Raw genomic sequence first — 24,405 nt, forward strand, 5'->3', positions numbered from 1 at the left:
AAAGCCTGCAATGCATAAGTGGAACTGAAGTGGTTATAGCGATCATGCATCTTTGATGAAAGGTTTAAAAGCATTATTTTATTAGTGGGTGATGACTAAATAGACTGCTATACTAATACCAAGCAGTTTATTTTTACTGCTAAGCACCTTTAAACCAAACGTTTAAGGACCAGTCAACACAGTAGATTTGCATAATCAACAAATGCAAGATAACAAGACAATGCAATAGCACTTAGTCTGAACTTGAAATGAATAGTAGATTTTTTTTATGACAATTTTAAAAGTTATGTCTATTTTCACTCCCACTGTACCATGTGATAGCCATCAGCCAATCACAAATGCATATATGCTTATTCTGTAAATTCTTGCACATGCTCATAGGAGCTGGTGACTCAAAAAGTTTAAATATAAAAAGACTGTGTACTTCTTTTTAATGGAAGTAAATTGGAAAGTTCTTTAAAATTGCATGCTCTATCTGAATAATGAAAGTTTAATTTTGACTTGAGTGTCCCTTTAATAAGTAAATAAAAAACAAACACTTTGACTTTCTTAGCAATTTTGCCTGCCTTTATTTTTCTACCTACATAGCCCCCTACTGTAAAAACCAGACTAGCTAATTATGCAATATTTATACACCTTCCCATGTTACCTTGCTTGCTTCTGGGATCTTTGCATGCACTGCTGGTGTTAGCAGGTTTCTGGGTCTGTTTCTTAGATGTGTCCTCCCCCGCGGTGCAAGCTTCAGCAGGCGCACGAGACCGGTTAGCAGCAGTGATGACATTCTGGAGAGCACCAGAGTTGCCGTGTCGTGTTTTCTTATTTTTACCTCCCATGATTTTAGTTCCCCAATACTGCGTGTGTATCTGCGTATGAAGGCAAAAAATGTATGAAGTGTAAAAATGAATATAGCTGTAGATAGAGCATTTCCTTATCTTGCACTAACTGAAACCTACACATTTTTTTCTAGTAGGTTGCATTCTGGAGAAAGCAAAACTTTTCAATTTACTTCTGTTATCAAAATTACAATTCTCTTGGTTTCCTTTGTTGAAAAGCATACCTAGATAGGCTAAAACACAGAAATGCACAGCTGGGAACAATATATATATATATATATATATATATATATATATATATATACACATTTTTTTTGCAGACACACTTATATGGAGTATACATCTATAAACACACACATACAACTGATCTACAGTCTAATACATATCACACACTCACCCATGTCACACACTTTATACTAACATACACACACATACTGATAACTGAAATATAGACATAATCTCATGCACACACTCTATAATACCCAGAAACACACAATGATTACTGAAATATTGAAAATAAAGTACTGAAAACAGCATTTAGAACCTATATATTTGCAAACACAGAAAAATTAGGTTGCCAAGTCAATCAAGGAAGTAAACAATATTTCTATTCACTAAACATGTTTTTATTTTTTTTTAAAACACCTTTATTAGTTACTTATTAAGGGTCTAAAACAAACCAGAAACTTAAATCTCTTCCCAGACTCTTAATCATGATTAAACACATTAAACAGACATTCTTATGAAAAGAAAAAAATCCATGCTTTCATTTGTTATAATGTGATTTTTGCATTACTGACTCCAAGACAGCTATGTGTTAAAGGTTGTGAGCTGCAGAACCGCAGCTTGCAAGCAGAACACATAAAAGGGACATTTCAGCATCTCCCAGGGTCTTAAACATGATTAAGTGACTGTGAAGGGCGTAAAATATATATTTTGTATGTTTTAAAACGCTACGTAGTAACATATAAAAATGTCCATGTTTTAAAAAAAGTTGAGTGGCTGAAAACTTTTGTATTAATGAAATATAGACACAGTCGCACACACACTCTACTATTATACAGCCAGAAACACAGTGCTGAAATACAGCCATAATCACACACCCTTGCTACTAATATATACTGTAGATATAATCACAAACTGATTAATGACTGTGATTATGTCTATAGGTCATTATGCTAGTGTATGTAGAGCTCAGCATTGTATTAAAGGGACAGTCAACACCCGCGGTAACTTAAGGCCATACCATAGATCCGGAATAGAAGATGAAGCTACACTGCATCGATGTTGATGAGCTCTAACGGTATTTGAGTAATCACCGAAAATAGATAGGCTTATTCCTTGAAAATATGACTGCCAAACTCCTCCCCCTCCTCTGTCTCCTTCTCTGATGTTTTCAGATGCTCGTTGATTTTTCAAAGGGTGATGGTTCTGTTTTGATAATGCGCATGTGCATTATCTTCTGCACGCTCGCAAACCGACCGAGGATGTCATTGTGATTGGAGGATTCAATTAAAAGAAGGTTTAGGGGGGGCGGAGTCGGCCGCAACAGAGATGGTTGCTTAAGCCCAGAGCTCCTTGCTGAGAACCGTAAGACACCGTTTTTTCAGACGGCTCCAATGAGCCCACAAACACCAACAATGGAGTAATCGAGTTGGGAGTCCTCAGTGACACTTCCGATATCACTCCGGAGTCATCTGGACAAATTAGAAGCTGCTTTTTTCTCGATCCAGAGCGGCCATCTTGGATTCAGTGTGGCGCAGCATTAACATCAGAGGCACAGACGGACCAACAGCAACAGACAAACTTTTCAATTCACAAGTTATCAGGGTAAGTCTTGCACCCTGGGGAGCTTAAGACCAACACCGGGAGTTATACAGACGGCAATACCTTTTGTGGGTGACACTGCTGGCGACAATAAGGAGTCAAATTCCCTTATTATACCATAGCTAGTAATAACAAATAGTCAGTGGCTGAGCCCAATAAACTGTAAGGGTTAAAGTGCGGAGATACTTGCTCACAGATAAAAGGAATCATTAAAATAAACACGCCTGCAGCTTTTAGCTGAGACAACACTAGCATTATATTTGCAACCCAGAATCAACCTATAAGTGCTGCACTGTAATATTCTATAATATGGCTTCAAAGAAAGGTATAAAGCCAGCTAAAGCTACTAAGCCACAGCAGTCTAAAGGTCAGATTGTTAACTCCTTTTTTAGCCCTTCAGAAAGAAAGGAACTAGAATGCCTGAAAACAAAAGCTCTGTCTCCACACCCACCTACCCCTTCACAAGATAAAGTTGCACCTACCACGGATGAGCATACTCAAATACCTACACATCTCCTTTCCTCCCTGTCTTCCACCCAGGACATTGCTAAAATTGTTAGAACATGTATCAGGGAAGAACTGATGGAAATAAAACAAGATGTGCACACCATGGGCTTTAGAGTAGAAGCCTTAGAAGATAACCAGGACATGGTTAAGGAGGATATGACATCTATACAAGAGACCATTGAACAACAATCAGAGTTGATCCTTGCTCTACAAGATAAAATGGAGGACATGGAGAATAGGAGTAGGAGGAAAAATATAAGAATAAGGGGTACTCCAGAACCTGTTCTCCCGAAAGATTTCCCAGTATACCTGTACCTGTATCTATTGGATGACCCTAATGCAGTCAACATTCAGTGGGTAAGGGCTCACAGGGCACTGCGGCTCAAGCCACCTGATACAGCACCTCCCAGAGATATTATTATTAAATTTAAGAACGTTCAAGAAAAGGAAAATATTATGGCGGCATCAAGGAAAAAACAACCAGTGAGATTCCGTGGGGTGGTCTTGCAGTTTTATGCTGACCTTGCAGTCCACACTTTACAATGAAGAAAAGAATTATCTCTATTAACAACCATTCTCAGGAACAAGAAGATCCCGTATAGATGGGGTTTTCCGCTCCAACTCATGGTGCTCCACAACAACAGAAGGATCATCTGCTCCAGGCCACAAGAAATTCTTCAATTCTGTAAACTAATGGACCTGGCTCCACCTCCATTACCACAGGAGCAACAGGAGTCATTAGCAGAAAACAGAAGATCTCAAGCAGAGAAGAAGAGAGAGACTTGGAACACGGTTCAGCCTCCAAAAAAATGTAGATTCTCCCCAAAACAGAACTCTATGGACACTAATACACAGCGCAGGGAGGCTGGGTCTTCAGCATCATCCAGACATGGAGAAGATTCGGATCCAGACTCATCCTGAGTGAGACTGACTGGTACTGTGAGTAAACATGTTTACATTAGAAATTCTTGTGGACATAATTCCCGCTACGCGGTGAAGCTGGTTTTGTTACAGTTGAGAAACTTTTACTAGAATTTGTAGAGGACTCTCTTAGTTAGCCATTTAGAGGCTACAATATATTGCTCGGTGTAACTAGATTATAGTTCTTTAAGATATTGAGACATACGGTTACTCTAAGATTCCCCTGGAATTTGTATTTTAAGATAATATATGTTAGTTATTAGAAATTTACTGTTAAAGTTATTGTTATTATTTGTATTTTTCAATGTTTTCTGCTCAAGTTTAATCTTTACAGGTTTCTCCTGCACTCAAAAGGATACGATCTCTATATGCATACAGCATTTAATCTATAGTCGGAACATGTATGACAGATACCCCAACGGACACACAATATCATGACATGTAACCTCCATATAATTTCCCAGAATGTTATGGGGTTCAATTCACCAAATAAACGTTCAATGGCATTGCTCGACCTTTCCAAACGACGAGCAGATATCTTGTTTTTACAAGAGACACATTTTAAAAGATTCCGGGAACCCAAATATCTGGGCCCCCATTTTACCCAGCATTATCACAGCTCGGACTCTCAGAAAAAAAGAGGAGTCAGTATATTATTTCATATATTGCTTTCCACCACATACACACTGCCAAAGATGCAGAGGGGAGCTTCCTGGGAGTTTTTGGGCTTTTGTATGGTACCCCAGTTTTATTAATTAACATATATGCCCCCAATGTTCAACATATCCCCTTCTTCCGCAAAATGTTCCAAAAACTTGTAGATATGGCCAAAGGGATTGTTATATTAGGAGGGGATTTAATTTTCCTATCCAACCACTAAAAGACAGCTCAAATGCCAATATTAGGGTATCCAATAGAACGGCGCAATTTTTATGGAAAAACTTAAGAGATCACAATCTCTATGACACTTGGAGATATTTTCACGGAGACAGAATAGACTATACGTTTTTCTCGGCCCCTACAAAAATGTACAGCAGATTAGACTACTTTTTTGCTAACCAAATCGGCCTTTCACACGTCTCAAACTCCCAAATTAAAGCCACTACGTGGTCTGATCATTCTGCTATAATACTCTCATTAAAATGGCCAAACTCCAGAAAGTCTGAATTTATATGGAAATTGGATGACACCATACTGCATAAAACTGAACATATAGATGCATTAACAAAATCCCTTAAGGAATTTTTTGTAATTAATGCTACTCCAGACATTAACACCCCCACTTTATGGGAAACACACAAGTGTTATATGAGGGGAGAGTTGATTAAACGCAAAGCGCAGCTCAAGAAAATAGAACGCCTCAGGTATACGGAATTAACGGAACAATTATCCAAACTTGACCTCTTACATAAAAAAAACACCTACTGACTCTCAGATTTCACAAGACTTAACAAATACAAGAATTAAATTGAAAACCCTCTTAGCCCAGGAACAACAAGCTATCACACACAAAATCAAACAAAAATTATTCTATGAAGGCAATAGGGCAGGTAAATTACTAGCTAGGGCCCTTAAAAAAAGAAAGTTAAAGTCATATATCCACCACTTGATCACCCCTCAAAAACAAAAGATACTAACTACCTCGGACATAGGCTCACATTTTCGAGACTATTATCTTAAGTTATACAATATTGCACACGATAAATCTACATTTTTTGAAGACTCAGATCTAGACATTTACCTACAAAACTGCACTCTGCCATCCATGACACCTGAACAGAAGACAGAGTTAGACTCACCCATTACTCATCAAGAATTACTTAGAGTACTGAAGGAATTGAACACAGGTAAAAGCCCGGGCCCAGATGGCTTTTCTGTCAAATATTATCACCTCTTCAAGGACATTTTATCCCCATTTCTTTTGCAAATTTTTAATGAGATAGGCGAGGGGAATCCCTTCTCTCATAATATGGTGGAAGCACATATAACAGTGATACCTAAACCTGGTAAACCTCCTACTACCCCATCAAATTTCCGGCCTATTTCCCTGCTCAACGTGGATATAAAGCTCTATGCTAAAATTATCGCCTCCCGAATAAATAAAATTCTCCCGACATTAGTACATGTTAATCAGGCAGGATTTACACCCCACCGAGAAGCTAGGGACAATACTATAAAACTAATTAACCTCCTTGATTGTGTCACAGATATCAAAATACCAACTATTTTCTTATCAATAGACACCGAAAAGGCCTTTGATAGACTGAATTGGAAGTTTCTGAAGACCACCCTATATAAATTTGGATTTGGCCATTCTATAGTTGAAAAAATATTTTCTTTATATAAATTCCCTTCAGCCAGAATTCGATTAAATGATTCCTTAACTCCCTCTATATCTATAACGAATGGCACTCGACAGGGCTGCCCACTTTCACCCCTTCTATTTGTCCTAGCTATGGAGGTTCTAGCAACTAAAATCCGCCAGAACCCGGACATCCAGGGAATTAAGATTCAGGATAACCAATACAAAATGACACTATATGCTGACGACGTGCTTCTTACATTAACATCCCCAGCAACGTCACTCGCAACACTAACATTAGAACTATCCAAATACGGCAGGTTCTCTTTTTTTCAAAATTAATGAGACTAAATCAGAATTTATCAGCCTCCACAATCCACCTAGTTTGGTCAGCAAAATTCAATCAGATTTTGGCTATTGCCATAACCCTAAGGCAATCAAATATCTGGGAATACAAATCCCAGAAAACAAATCTTTGTTGTTTGTGCTAAATTACCCCCCGCTAATACAAGTTATTAAGAAAGAAATACGTGACTGGGAACATAAGTCTATCTCTTGGCTAGGGCGCATAAACTCTATAAAGATGGTCATACTCCCTAAAATCTTATACATACTTCAGGCCCTCCCCATACAATTACCAGACTCTTACATACGTTCTCTATAAAAGACACGTAATTCATATATTTGGTCTGAGCACATGATAAGGGTTCCTATGCATACAATGTACATGTCAAAAGATAGAGGTGGAATGGGGCCCCTAATATAGGATTTTATAGATTAGCTACACATCTTGTTAGAATTATAGACTGGTGTAAAAATGGAACCAACAAGGAATGGATTGAGTTAGAACGATCCTTAGCTTCCTTCCCTAATTTAGGCAGTGCATGTTGGTTACCGCTAGCAGAAGATCATAGCCTCAACCTCCTCACTCACGAAAGAAACTCTCAAAACCTGGAGCTATGTTATTAAACATTTTCCCACTATATCATCTATACCCTCTCCCCTATCCCCAACTCTCACAGACCCTATCTTTCAAGTAAACTTTCACACTTTATGTAAATCAGACAACACGATCCACACACTAATCCCGTTTTGCAGGGTTCTTGGCGGGAATACTTTGCACCCCAAAGATGAACTAACTAGACTTAACATAGACCATTTTGGACAGTGGTACAAATATTTTCAACTTAGACATCTAATTCTTATGCACACTGACAAACAACAAATCTTTAGACCAAAGACACCATTTGAACATATATGTTTTCAACAAATAGGAACCAGGGGCCATCTGTCTATGGCTTACAAGCAAATCCTAAATTATCACTCACGTAAATTACCTTCATATACAGAGAAGTGGGAGAAAGATCTGGACTCCCCACTTGCGGAAAAGGACTGGCTCACCATTATAAAACACATGAATTCCTCTTCTTCCACCATGAAATTTAGGGAAACAAATATGAAGCTATTATGTAGATGGTACCTAACACTGCATAGGTTAGCACAAATATATCCAAGCACACGAGCACAATGTTGGAGAAATTGTGGCCAAATAGGTACACTGCTTCACGTATGGTGGCAATGCCCTAATGTACAAGAATTCTGGAAAATGGTGACCTCTGAGACTTGTAAGGCCATACATCATGATATTCCACTAGACCCCCTGACATGTCTCTTCCACAAAACTACTAAAATTAGATGCAGACTTAGAGCAACACTACTGGACATTATGTTAAATTGTGCAAAACAATTGATTCCAAGATGGTGGAAAAATACAGTTATCCCATCTAGGGAAGAGTGGACAAACCTGATATCTTTAACCTTATCCTTAGAAAAGTACCATTTTAGCTTGTCACACAAATTAGAAGAATATTATTCAATTGTGTTTATTTGGGAAGACTACCTAGCTGCTAGAAATGTATCCGACTTGTAGCATAATAATATTGCTAAACTTGTATGTACATTAATAGATTCATGATGATGATGTATTTGCATGCAATACTTGAGATATGACCTGTATTGTCAGAGTGTAATTGTTAATACTTTGATTTGTTTCAATAAATAAAAAAAGTTAAAAAAAAAAAAAAAAAAAAGAAGGTTAATACGTAATAGTGGGGGGAGTTTGGAAGCCATATTTTCAAGGAATAAACCAATGTATTTTCGGTGATTACTCAAATACCGTTAGAGCTCATTAACATCGATGCAGTGTAGCTGCATCTTCTATTTCAGATCTATGGTATGGCCTTAAGTTACCGCGGGTGTTGACTGTCCCTTTAAGTTTGTTCCACTATGCTTTTAATACTTTGATCTCCAATCTGACATATCAGGTACTATAGAATATTACAATATTGTACAGTTATTAAACACTCAGGTTATCCAGAAAGACTAGACAAGGGTTTGACAAATCCGGGAGCCAGTGAGCCACTGGCTCCTAGAATTTTACACCTGGCTCCTAACAATTTTAGGTTATTCTCTCTAAATCTATATACAATTAACACTGTCCGGCTCCTAAAAGTATTCGTGGCTCCCAAAAATAATTGCTGGCTCCTAAATTTTACACAAATTTGTTGCCCCATGGCCTAGGCTATACACCATATTATTCAAAAAAAAAAAAAAAATCAAGAAGAAAAAAAAAAAAAGTATACATATAAATAGTTGGGATACAATGTTTTCGTTACGCAAGACTCCCTTACAGCATTTTGAAAGGAAACTTGGGGTCCAAAAGTGGCCTCTGATGATGGAGAGGGAAGCTAATACACGTACACCACTGATTTTCTGGAAACTAATGATTTGGAACCTCCTTTAATCCGGACCGAATTGAAATAACGCAGGAAGGAAATTTAACAGTGCGCTTCAATATTGCGCGCCCTAAGGTATATGAGTTGTGCTGCACTTATTGTTAGTGGTGATACAGTGCCTCCATTTATGGTTTCTAAGAGGGATGATGGTAAATGTAAACACCAGTTCATTTTGATCCAAGAGAAAGTGGAACCGTTGGAAAAAAAACGGACTGTGGTGTTTCAGTGAGTAAGTTGGTGACATCTATGGTATTGGTTCTTAAACTGTTCATGACATAAAGAAGCAAAGGGACAAAATATTGAAATTCTATGCAGACAGTGATACAAAGAAGCAAATGAGCATTATAAATCTATGAAGGATGGCAAGAGTACTAAGCATGATCAAGTAATGATTGAATGGTTTAGACTAGTGTTTCTCAACCGCTGTCCTCAAGTACCCCCAACAGGCCAGGTTTTCATTATAGCTGAACCAGTGCACAGGTCAAGTAATTAGCTGATAAGTAACACCATGGTTACTAACTTGCTCTCACCCATCAGCTGATTATTGAGAAACACTGGTTTAGACAACCTTGGAGTGATGGAGTGGACTTGTCAGGTAGAACGATAAAGGGTCAGCCTCAGTTGTTCCATAAAGGTCTTAAAATTAGAATAGGAGTGTGCTTATAGTGAAGAATGGCTTCAAAGATTCAAGAAGCATCATGGAATTTCCATGAATAAAGTTTGTGGAGAAAAGCAGTCTGCAAACCATGAAGGAGCGCTGAGTATGTGAATGAATTTGCAAAGCTTGTAGCTGGCAAGCACCTCAGTCCTGAGCAAGTGTATAAAGCAGATGAAACTACACTATATTGGCGATGCACGCCTAGGAAAACTTTAACAGAAGATGAAGAAAAGCCCTCAGAATTCAAGCAAACAATCTAAGGAGAGCACACTGCACATCTGTAGGCCGACCAGAAGACTGCAAAATTCTTCTTACTCTGGACAACTATTCAGCCTACCCCAAAGCTGAACTCCTTTGTAAGAGAAATGTTTACACAGAGTATTTACCATCAAACTGTACATCGCTTATACATGACCAAGGAGTTTTGTGCTCTGTAAAGGCAAATTTCTCTCTTACTTTTCATGAAACGTCTGTTGGATATGGTGAATACAGGCAAGTCAGTACAGACATTTATTAAAGAATTTAACATGAAGGATGTTTTTTGGTTCATTACTAGTGGTTGGAACAAGGTGGACGCATAAAGAAAGGCTAGCATAGGCTGTGGCCAGCCAGTTTGATACTTCACCTAAAGAAAATGTTGACAAGATTTTCACAGGATTTCATGTATCAAAGGACAAAAAAGTTGTTCATGATTTGCAAAAAGCATTACAGGAACTCTTTCCAAGGACATAGCAAGTAATCTTAATGAAGAAAATCTGGCTGAGTGGATGAACGTGGACGAAGAAACACCTGCAGTCAATCATCTTACAGACACTGTTCTGAATGTTGATAAAAACACAGGAAGTAATGAAGATGACAGTGGTCATAATGAAACACATGTAGCTGAAATAATTTCCATTGCCAAGTTAATTGAGTTGGTGGGTGAATTAAATCAAAGGGCTAGAGCAACGTACCTTCGTTACGAAACAAGAAATAATGAATTTTAATTTGATTTCAAAAGTGCTTTATTCTCTTAGTATCCCTTGTTTAAAAACAATACACACATATCCTACTAGTGGGAGCTGGCTGCTGATTGGTGGATGCACACATTTGTATCTTGTGATTGGCTAACTAGATGTGTTCCTCTAGCTACCAGTAGGCCAATGTTGTTCCATCAGCAAAGGATAATGAAGCAAATTTGATAATAGAAGTAAATTTAAAAAGTTGTTTAAAAAAAATGCATGTTTTATCCAAATCATTAGAGATCATTTTGGGGTTTCCTGTTTCTTTAATATAAATATTTTTTTTCATATTGTATTTGTTTTGACCAGCGAACCTCTAAGAAAATATGTCCCCTAGTAATCTAGATTACTAGTGGAAAATTGTGTGTGTTTTCAGCCGTTCAGTTTTCAGTGGTGTACCTGTGTTTATATAAATAAATCTTCAGGTTTACAATTACAATATAGTCTGCTTACAGGGATATGAAACTCAATTCTTTTCTTTTATGATTCAGATAGAGCATGCATTTCTAAGCAACTTTCTAATTAACTCCTATGATCAATTTTTCTCCATTCTCTTGGTATCTTAATTTTTAAAAGCAGGAATGTAAGCTTAGGAGCCGGCCCATTTTTGGTTCTGCACCTGGGTAGCCACCAATCAACAAGCTCTATCCAGGGTGAACAAAAAAATTGGCCGCTCCTAAGCTTACATTCCTGCTTTTCAAATAAAGATACCAAGAGAACGAAGAAAATGTATAATAGGAGTAAATTAGAAAGTTGATTAAAATTGCATACTGTTACTGTACCCCAATGCATTTGTTTCAAGTATTACACAGACTATTGTATTTGAATTGTTTTATCTTAATCTGAATATGTATGTTAATATTTTCAGTCTACCAATAATTCTCTATATGTCATTTGTGAGCCCTTCTTCAGCCTTAATTTCATGGCAATTGGGGTCCCAGAGTGTCCTCTCATTATTTTGAGGGAAGATAGTTTATATAAATAAAATTAGATGTTAGTAAATATAATATAGAATGCTTAAAGGGACATTAAACCCCCAAAAATTATTTTATGATTCAGATAGAGGATACAATTTTCAAAAAGTTTCCAATTTACTTCTATTATCATTTTTTTTAATTCTCATGTTATTCTTTGTTGAAGAGATACCTAGGTAGGTAGAGTGCACATGCCTGAAGCACTAAACAACAGGAAATAGTGCTGCCATCTAGTGCTACTGCTAATGTAAAACATTGTTGCAAAACTGCTGCTATATAGTGCTGCAGACACATGCACACTCTTGAGCTTACATTTCTTCTATTCCACAAAGGATAACAAGAAAACTAAGAAAAATTGATAATAGAAGTAAATTAGAAAGTTGTTTAAAATGTTATGTTCTATATAAATCATGAAAGACAAAAATTGGGTTCTATGTCCCTTTAAGAAGAAATGTTTGCTAAGATCTATTTGTCTTCAGTGTGAGACAAACAATTGCATTTGATTTGTTGCTCTGTGCTTAAAGGGACAGTCTACACCAGAATACTTATTGTTTTAAAAGATAGATACTCCCTTTATTACCCATTCTCAAGTTTTGCATAACCAACACAGTTATATTAATACACTTTTTACCTCTGTGATGATCTTGTATCTAAGCCTCTGCAAACTGCCACTTATTTCAGTTCTTTTGGCAGATTTGCATTTTAGCCAATCAGTGTTGGCTCCTAGGAACTCCACGTGCTTGAGCACAGTGTTATATACAGGGAGTGCAGAATTATTAGGCAAGTTGTATTTTTGAGGATTACTTTTATTATTGAACAACAACCATGTTCTCAATGAACCCCAAAAAACTCATTAATATCAAAGCTGAATAGTTTTGGAAGTAGTTTTTAGTTTGTTTTTAGTTATAGCTATTTTAGGGGGATATCTGTGTGTGCAGGTGACTATTACTGTGCATAATTATTAGGCAACTTAACAAAAAACAAATATATACCCATTTCAATTATTTATTTTTACCAGTGAAACCAATATAACATCTCAACATTCACAAATATACATTTCTGACATTCAAAAACAAAACAAAAACAAATCAGTGACCAATATAGCCACCTTTCTTTGCAAGGACACTCAAAAGCCTGCCATCCATGGATTCTGTCAGTGTTTTGATCTGTTCACCATCAACATTGCGTGCAGCAGCAACCACAGCCTCCCAGACACTGTTCAGAGAGGTGTACTGTTTTCCCTCCTTGTAAAGCTCACATTTGATGATGGACCACAGGTTCTCAATGGGGTTCAGATCAGGTGAACAAGGAGGCCATGTCATTAGATTTTCTTCTTTTATACCCTTTCTTGCCAGCCACGCTGTGGAGTACTTGGACGCGTGTGATGGAGCATTGTCCTGCATGAAAATCATGTTTTTCTTGAAGGATGCAGACTTCTTCCTGTACCACTGCTTGAAGAAGGTGTCTTCCAGAAACTGGCAGTAGGACTGGGAGTTGAGCTTGACTCCATCCTCAACCCGAAAAGGCCCCACAAGCTCATCTTTGATGATACCAGCCCAAACCAGTACTCCACCTCCACCTTGCTGGCGTCTGAGTCGGACTGGAGCTCTCTGCCCTTTACCAATCCAGCCACGGGCCCATCCATCTGGCCCATCAAGACTCACTCTCATTTCATCAGTCCATAAAACCTTAGAAAAATCAGTCTTGAGATATTTCTTGGCCCAGTCTTGACGTTTCAGCTTGTGTGTCTTGTTCAGTGGTGGTCGTCTTTTAGCCTTTCTTACCTTGGCCATGTCTCTGAGTATTGCACACCTTGTGCTTTTGGGCACTCCAGTGAAGTTGCAGCTCTGAAATATGGCCAAACTGGTGGCAAGTGGCATCTTGGCAGCTGCACGCTTGACTTTTCTCAGTTCATGGGCAGTTATTTTGCGCCTTGGTTTTTCCACACGCTTCTTGCGACCCTGTTGACTATTTTGAATGAAACGCTTGATTGTTCGATGATCACGCTTCAGAAGCTTTGCAATTTTAAGAGTGCTGCATCCCTCTGCAAGATATCTCACTATTTTTTACTTTTCTGAGCCTGTCAAGTCCTTCTTTTGATCCATTTTGCCAAAGGAAAGGAAGTTGCCTAATAATTATGCACACCTGATATAGGGTGTTGATGTCATTAGACCACACCCCTTCTCATTACAGAGATGCACATGACCTAATATGCTTAATTGGTAGTAGGCTTTTGAGCCTATACAGCTTGGAGTAAGACAACATGCATAAAGAGGATGATGTGGTCAAAATACTAATTTGCCTAATAATTCTGCACTCCCTGTATATAAAACAAATGAGCTAACACCCTCTAGTGGTGAAAAACTGTCAAAATGCACTAAGCTAAGAGGCGGCCTTCAAGGACTTAGAAATTAGCATATGAACCTCCTAGATTTAGCTTTTAACTAAGAATACCAAGAGAACAAAGCAAAATTGGTGATAGAAGTAAATAGGAAAGTTGTTTAAAATGACATGCACTATCTGAATAATGAAAGTTTGTTTTGGACTAGACTGTCCCTTTAATATACTGATGTTTATTATACTTGTCATTCTCTGTATGTCTAAGTGCGCTTTAAAGCACATAGGGCGCAATTTTTTTTTATAAACGAGTAACTATTCGATTTAGCAAGGAGTACAATAGAAAATATGACTGTGGCAATCTAATTGAACCCTTTTTTTGCGCTCCTATGCTTTAGGCAATCGAGAACAAAGTCGGAGAGTTTTACAGTCGAACTAGCCAATTTTTAGGAACTTTTTAGAATGATAAATAGGGGCATTAAAACGTGTGCACAGTCTAAGGTCTAATCATGCGCACACATATGCACAGCTACAACACAATCTCAGATCTAATCATGCGCACACATTTACACAACTACATCACAATCTCTGGTCTATCATATACACAACTACATCACAATCTCAGGTCTAATCATGTGCACACATATACACAACTACATCACAATCTCAGGTCTAATCATGTGCACACATATACACAGCTACAACACAATTTCAGGTCTAATCATGTGCACACATATACACAACTACATCACAATCTAAGGTCTAATCATGTGCACACATATACACAGCTACATCACAATCTCAGGTCTAATCATGTGCACACATATACACAGCTACAACACAATCTCAGGTCTAATCATGTGCACACATATACACAGCTACAACACAATCTCAGGTCTAATCATGTGCACACATATACACAGCTACAACACAATCTCAGGTCTAATCATGTGCACACATATACACAGCTACATCACAATCTCAGGTCTAATCATGTGCACACATATACACAGCTACAACACAATTTCAGGTCTAATCATGTGCACACATATACACAGCTACATCACAATCTCAGGTCTAATCATGTGCACACATATACACAGCTACATCACAATCTCATGTCTAATCATGCGCACACATATACACAGCTACAACACAATCTCAGGTCTAATCATATGCACACATATACACAGCTACATCACAATCTCAGGTCTAATCATGTGCACACATATACACAGCTACATCACAATCTCAGGTCTAATCATGTGCACACATATACACAGCTACATCACAATCTCAGGTCTAATCATGTGCACACATATACACAACTACATCACAATCTCAGGTCTAATCAAGTGCACACACATACACAGCTACAACACAATTTCAGGTCTAATCATGCACTCACATATACACAGCTACATCACAATCTCAGGTCTAATCATGTGCACACATATACACAGCTACATCATAATCTCTGGTCTAATCATGTGCACACATATACACAGCTACAACACAATCTCTGGTCTAATCATGTGCACACATGTACACAGCTACATCATAATCTCTGGTCTAATCATGCGCACATATACACAGCTACATCATAATCTCTGGTCTAATCATGCGCACATATACACAGCTACATCACAATCTCAGGTCTAATCATGTGCACACATATACAACTATATCACAATCTCAGTTCTAATCATGTGCACATATACACAGCTACAACACAATCTCAGGTCTAATCATGTGCACACATATACACAACTACATCACAGTCTCAGGTCTAATCATGTGCACACATATACACAGCTACAACACAATCTCAGGTCTAATCATGTGCACACATATACACAGCTACATCACAATCTCAGGTCTAATCATGTGCACACATATACACAACTACATCACAATCTCAGGTCTAATCATGTGCACACATATACAACTATATCACAATCTCAGGTCTAATCATGTGCAACATATACACAGCTACATCACAATCTCAGGTCTAATCATGTGCACACATATACACAGCTACATCACAATCTCAGGTCTAATCATGTGCACACATATACACAGCTACATCACAATCTCAGGTCTAATCATGTGCACACATATACACAACTACATCACAATCTCAGGTCTAATCATGTGCACACATATACATAACTGCAACACAATCTCAGGTCTAATCATGTGCACACATATACACAGCTACATCATAATCTCTGGTCTAATCATGTGCACACATATACACAGCTACATCACAATCTCTGGTCTAATCATGTGCACACATATACACAACTACATCACAATCTCAGGTCTAATCATGTGCACACATATACACAACTACATCACAATCTCAGGTCTAATCATGTGCACACATATACACAGCTACAACACAATCTCAGGTCTAATCATGTGCACACATATACACAGCTACATCACAATCTCAGGTCTAATCATGTGCACATATACACAGCTACAACACAATCTCAGGTCTAATCATGTGCACACATATACAACTATATCACAATCTCAGTTCTAATCATGTGCACACATATACACAGCTACATCACAATCTCAGGTCTAATCATGTGCACACATATACACAGCTACATCACAATCTCAGGTCTAATCATGTGCACACATATACACAGCTACAACACAATCTCAGGTCTAATCATGTGCACACATATACATAGCTACATCACAATCTCAGGTCTAATCATGTGCACACATATACACAGCTACAACACAATCTCAGGTCTAATCATGTGCACACATATACACAGCTACATCACAGTCTCAGGTCTAATCATGTGCACACATATACACAGCTACATCACAATCTCAGGTCTAATCATGTGCACACATATACACAGCTACATCACAATCTCAGGTCTAATCATGTGCACACATATACACAACTACATCACAGTCTCAGGTCTAATCATGTGCACACATATACACAGCTACATCATAATCTCTGGTCTAATCATGTGCACACATATACACAGCTACATCACAATCTCTGGTCTAATCATGTGCACACATATACACAACTACATCACAGTCTCAGGTCTAATCATGTGCACACATATACACAGCTACATCACAATCTCAGGTCTAATCATGTGCACACATATACACAGCTACATCACAATCTCAGGTCTAATCATGTGCACACATATACACAACTACATCACAGTCTCAGGTCTAATCATGTGCACACATATACACAGCTACATCACAATCTCAGGTCTAATCATGTGCACACATATACATAGCTACATCACAATCTCAGGTCTAATCATGCACACATATACACAGCTACATCACAGTCTCAGGTCTAATCATGCGCACACATATACATAGCTACATCACAATCTCAGGTCTAATCATGTGCACACATATACACAGCTACAACACAATCTCAGGTCTAATCATGTGCACACATATACACAGCTACATCACAATCTCAGGTCTAATCATGTGCACACATATACACAGCTACATCACAATCTCAGGTCTAATCATGTACACCCATATACATAGCTACATCACAATCTCAGGTCTAATCATGTGCACACATATACACAACTACATCACAATCTCAGGTCTAATCATGTGCACACATATACACAGCTACATCACAATCTCAGGTCTAATCATGCACACATATACACAACTACATCACAGTCTCAGGTCTAATCATGCGCACACATATACACAACTACATCACAATCTCAGGTCTAATCATGTGCACACATATACACAACTACATCACAATCTCAGGTCTAATCATGCACACATATACATAGCTACATCACAATCTCAGGTCTAATCATGCACACATATACATAGCTACATCACAATCTCAGGTCTAATCATGCACACATATACACAACTACATCACAGTCTCAGGTCTAATCATGCGCACACATATACATAGCTACATCACAATCTCAGGTCTAATCATGTGCACACATATACACAACTACATCACAGTCTCAGGTCTAATCATGCGCACACATATACACAGCTACAACACAATCTCAGGTCTAATCATGCACACATATACACAGCTACATCACAATCTCAGATATAATCATGCGCACACATATACACAACTACATCACAGTCTCAGGTCTAATCATGCGCACACATATACACAGCTACAACACAATTTCAGGTCTAATCATGTGCACACATATACACAGCTACAACACAATCTCAGGTCTAATCATGTGCACACATATACACAGCTACATCACAATCTCAGATATAATCATGCGCACACATATACACAACTACATCACAGTCTCAGGTCTAATCATGCGCACACATATAGGGTACACAGCTACATCACAATCTCAGGTCTAATCATGTGCACACATATACAACTATATCACAATCTCAGTTCTAATCATGTGCACACATATACACAGCTACATCACAATCTCAGGTCTAATCATGTGCACACATATACATAACTGCAACACAATCTCAGGTCTAATCATGTGCACACATATACACAACTACATCATAATCTCAGGTCTAATCATGCGCACACATATACACAGCTACATCACAATCTCAGGTCTAATCATGCGCACACATATACACAGCTACATCACAGTCTCAGGTCTAATCATGTGCACACATATACACAGCTACAACACAATCTCAGGTCTAATCATGTGCACACATATACACAGCTACATCACAATCTCAGGTCTAATCATGTGCACACATATACACAGCTACATCACAATCTCAGGTCTAATCATGTGCACACATATACACAGCTACATCACAATCTCAGGTCTAATCATGTGCACACATATACACAGCTACATCACAATCTCAGGTCTAATCATGTGCACACATATACACAACTACATCACAATCTCAGGTCTAATCATGTGCACACATATACACAGCTACATCACAATCTCAGGTCTAATCATGTGCACACATATACACAACTACATCACAATCTCAGGTCTAATCATGTGCACACATATACACAACTACATCACAATCTCAGGTCTAATCATGTGCACACATATACACAACTACATCACAATCTCAGGTCTAATCATGTGCACACATATACACAGCTACATCACAATCTCAGGTCTAATCATGTGCACACATATACACAACTACATCACAATCTCAGGTCTAATCATGTGCACACATATACACAACTACATCACAATCTCAGGTCTAATCATGTGCACACATATACACAACTACATCACAATCTCTGGTCTAATCATGTGCACACATATACACAGCTACATCACAATCTCAGGTCTAATCATGTACACACATATACACAGCTACATCACAATCTCAGGTCTAATCATGTGTACACATATACACAGCTACATCACAATCTCAGGTCTAATCATGTGCACACATATACACAGCTACATCACAATCTCAGGTCTAATCATGTGCACACATATACACAACTACATCACAATCTCAGGTCTAATCATGTGCACACATATACAACTATATCACAGTCTCAGGTCTAATCATGTGCACACATATACATAACTGCAACACAATCTCAGGTCTAATCATGTGCACACATATACATAACTGCAACACAATCTCAGGTCTAATCATGTGCACACATATACACAACTACATCATAATCTCAGGTCTAATCATGCGCACACATATACACAGCTACATCACAATCTCAGGTCTAATCATGCGCACACATATACACAGCTACATCACAATCTCAGGTCTAATCATGCGAACACATATACACAGCTACATCACAATCTCAGGTCTAATCATGTGCACACATATACACAGCTACATCATAATCTCTGGTCTAATCATGTGCACACATATACACAGCTACATCACAATCTCAGGTCTAATCATGTGCACACATATACAAAACTACATCACAATCTCAGGTCTAATCATGTGCACACATATACACAACTACATCACAATCTCAGGTCTAATCATGCACACATATACACAACTACATCACAGTCTCAGGTCTAATCATACGCACACATATACACAGCTACATCACAATCTCAGGTCTAATCATGTGCACACACATACACAGCTACATCACAATCTCAGGTAAATCATGTACACACATATACATAGCTACATCACAATCTCAGGTCTAATCATGTGCAAACACATACACAGCTACATCACAATCTCAGGTAAATCATGTACACACACATATACACAACTACATCACAATCTCAGGTCTAATCATGTACACACATATACACAGCTACATCACAATCTCAGGTCTAATCATGTGCACACATATACATAGCTACATCACAGTCTCAGGTCTAATCATGTGCACACATATACACAGCTACATCATAATCTCAGGTCTAATCATATGCACACATATACACAGCTACATCACAATCTCAGGTCTAATCATGTGCACACATATACACAACTACATCACAATCTCAGGTCTAATCATGTGCACACATATACACAGCTACAACACAATCTCAGGTCTAATCATGTGCACACATATACACAGCTACATCACAATCTCAGGTCTAATCATGTGCACACATATACACAACTACATCACAATCTCAGGTCTAATCATGTGCACACATATACACAGCTACATCACAATCTCAGGTCTAATCATGTGCACACATATACACAGCTACAACACAATCTCAGGTCTAATCATGTGCACACATATACACAGCTACATCACAATCTCAGGTCTAATCATGTGCACACATATACACAACTACATCACAATCTCAGGTCTAATTATGCGCACACATATACACAACTACATCACAATCTCAGGTCTAATCATGTGCACCCACATACACAGCTACATCACAATCTCAGGTCTAATCATGTGCACACATATACACAGCTACATCACAATCTCAGGTCTAATCATGTGCACACATATACACAGCTACAACACAATCTCAGGTCTAATCATGTGCACACATATACAACTATATCACAATCTCAGTTCTAATCATGTGCACACATATACACAGCTACATCACAATCTCTGGTCTAATCAAGTGCACACATATACACAGCTACACCACAATCTCAGGTCTAATCATGTGCACCCATATACACAGCTACATCACAATCGCCAGTCTTATCATGTGCACCCACATACACAGCTACATCATAATCTCTAGTCTCTTCATATGAACACATATACACAGCTACACCACAATCTCAGGTCTAATCATGCGCACACATATACACAACTACATCACAATCTCAGGTCTAATCATGTGCACACATATACACAGCTACATCACAATCTCAGGTCTAATCATATGCACACATATAGACAGCAACATCAGTCTCAGGTCTAATCATGTGCACACATATACACAGCTACACCACAATCTCAGGTCTAATCATGTGCACACATATACACAACTACATCACAGTCTCAGGTCTAATCATGTGCACACATATACACAGCTACAACACAATCTCAGGTCTAATCATATGCACACATATAGACAGCAACATCAGTCTCAGGTCTAATCATGTGCACACATATACACAGCTACATCACAATCTCAGGTCTAATCATGTGCACACATATACACAGCTACAACACAATCTCAGGTCTAATCATATGCACACATATAGACAGCAACATCAGTCTCAGGTCTAATCATGTGCACACATATACACAGCTACATCACAATCTCAGGTCTAATCATGTGCACACATATACACAACTACATCACAATCTCAGGTCTAATTATGCGCACACATATACACAACTACATCACAATCTCAGGTCTAATCATGTGCACACATATACACAACTACAACACAATCTCAGGTCTAATCATGTGCACCCACATACACAGCTACATCACAATCTCAGGTCTAATCATGTGCACACATATACACAGCTACATCACAATCTCAGGTCTAATCATGTGCACACATATACACAGCTACATCACAATCTCAGGTCTAATCATGTGCACACATATACACAGCTACAACACAATCTCAGGTCTAATCATGTGCACACATATACAACTATATCACAATCTCAGTTCTAATCATGTGCACACATATACACAGCTACATCACAATCTCTGGTCTAATCAAGTGCACACATATACACAGCTACACCACAATCTCAGGTCTAATCATGTGCACCCATATACACAGCTACATCACAATCGCCAGTCTTATCATGTGCACCCACATACACAGCTACATCATAATCTCTAGTCTCTTCATATGAACACATATACACAGCTACACCACAATCTCAGGTCTAATCATGCGCACACATATACACAACTACATCACAATCTCAGGTCTAATCATGTGCACACATATACACAGCTACATCACAATCTCAGGTCTAATCATATGCACACATATAGACAGCAACATCAGTCTCAGGTCTAATCATGTGCACACATATACACAGCTACATCACAATCTCAGGTCTAATCATGTGCACACATATACACAGCTACAACACAATCTCAGGTCTAATCATATGCACACATATAGACAGCAACATCAGTCTCAGGTCTAATCATGTGCACACATATACACAGCTACATCACAATCTCAGGTCTAATCATGTGCACACATATACACAGCTACATCACAATCTCAGGTCTAATCAAGTGCACACATATACACAGCTACATCACAATCTCAGGTCTAATCAAGTGCACACATATACACAGCTACACCACAATCTCAGGTCTTATCATGTGCACCCACATACACAGCTACATCACAATCTCAGGTCTAATCATGTGCACACATATACACAGCTACATCACAATCTCAGGTCTAATCATGTGCACACATATGCACAGCTACATCACAATCTCAAGTCTAATCATGTGCACACATATACACAGCTACATCATAATCTCAGGTCTAATCATGTGCACACATATACACAGCTACATCACAATCTCAGGTCTAATCATGTGCACACATATGCACAGCTACATCACAATCTCAAGTCTAATCATGTGCACACATATACACAGCTACATCACAATCTCAGGTCTAATCATGCGCACACATATACACAACTACAACACAATCTCAGGTCTAATCAAGTGCACACATATACACAGCTACACCACAATCTCAGGTCTTATCATGTGCACCCACATACACAGCTACATCATAATCTCTAGTCTTATCATATGCACACATATACACAACTACATCATAGTCTGTAGTCTTATCAAGTGCACGTGTATACACAACTATATCACATATGTTGTCGCATCATGTGCACGTGTATACACAATTACATAAGCATTTCTGGTCTAATGGTGTACACAGTGTTGTAATCAGACACATTTCCATACATGAACACATGTAAACACACACTGCCACGTGTAGCACATTGTGAGATTGTCTAGCTCACCAATCACAGCCCTTCCTGCCCATCACATTCTATTTCAGCAGCACCGTAAACTGCACTCAGGCTACTCAGACACCGGTAGAGTGACGTCACGAGCCGTTCAGGAAACCCGTTGTAGTTCACGTCACTCTCCCCTTCCAAAGCCACGCCCCGTCTTTCGTGTAGCACCAATGTTAGAGCTAGTCACTAAACTGCGTTACTAGAGAACGACGACGTCATCGGTCGGCGACAAGTTAACCTGCACGAGTATCTTGTGACAACTATATCGCGGACGTTTCGTTTCTATTCCCCGTTAACCGTAAACAGCTGGCTTACGTGAACGGATTTAGTAGGCTGTAATAACTGAACAGAGAGCGGGGAATTTCCCTGACATCCAAGTATTAGCTGGCACATTCGTGAATATGGCGGACGCTTTCGGGGACGATCTCTTTAGTGTGTTCGATGATGATGCGCCGGCTGCCAACAAGACGGGGGAGTCCGGACCCACCGGCAAGAGCGGGTGAGGGACCTATTTTTAGCACCTGGTGCTCTGCAGATTTGCTGTTTTAAGTCAGCGCATTATACACATTCTCTCATTTATTGATTGTGTGTGGTAGTAACACAGGACTTTACACATAAGTAGATAGGTTGGCATAAAGCTCAATATACACAGAGGCACCAATTCTGTATATCAGACATAAGTAGGACAAGCAATAATGAGACAGTTAAAGAAAACGGTCTATCAAGTTGTGTGGTGCCTGGTAAAATGCTCGGTATATATAGCCATGTGTTGAATAAACATGAATGCTAGGAT

General features: G+C 38.6%; 2 protein-coding genes across 2 annotated transcripts in view; one reads left to right on the top strand and one right to left on the bottom strand.

The window, feature by feature from the left end:
* DHX29 (DExH-box helicase 29) overlaps nucleotides 1–23,766 on the bottom strand; it is a 302,630-nt gene extending 278,864 nt beyond the window's left edge. The window contains exons 1-2 of the mRNA XM_053701278.1: nucleotides 23,616–23,766; nucleotides 650–863 (exon numbers count right to left, since the gene is read on the bottom strand). Of these exons, the coding sequence (XP_053557253.1) occupies nucleotides 650–833 (184 nt within the window). The 5' untranslated portion in view covers nucleotides 834–863; nucleotides 23,616–23,766. The remainder of the gene's footprint in view (nucleotides 1–649; nucleotides 864–23,615) is intronic.
* A 12-nt stretch (nucleotides 23,767–23,778) lies between these two features.
* The window catches only part of MTREX (Mtr4 exosome RNA helicase), a gene marked incomplete in the record, with an annotated part of 385,857 nt that continues 385,230 nt past the window's right edge, over nucleotides 23,779–24,405 (top strand). The window contains 1 exon segment of the mRNA XM_053701279.1: nucleotides 23,779–24,111. Within this exon segment, the coding sequence (XP_053557254.1) occupies nucleotides 24,014–24,111 (98 nt within the window).

The sequence above is a fragment of the Bombina bombina genome, chromosome 2 (assembly GCF_027579735.1).
Source record: "Bombina bombina isolate aBomBom1 chromosome 2, aBomBom1.pri, whole genome shotgun sequence".
NCBI lineage: Eukaryota > Metazoa > Chordata > Amphibia > Anura > Bombinatoridae > Bombina > Bombina bombina.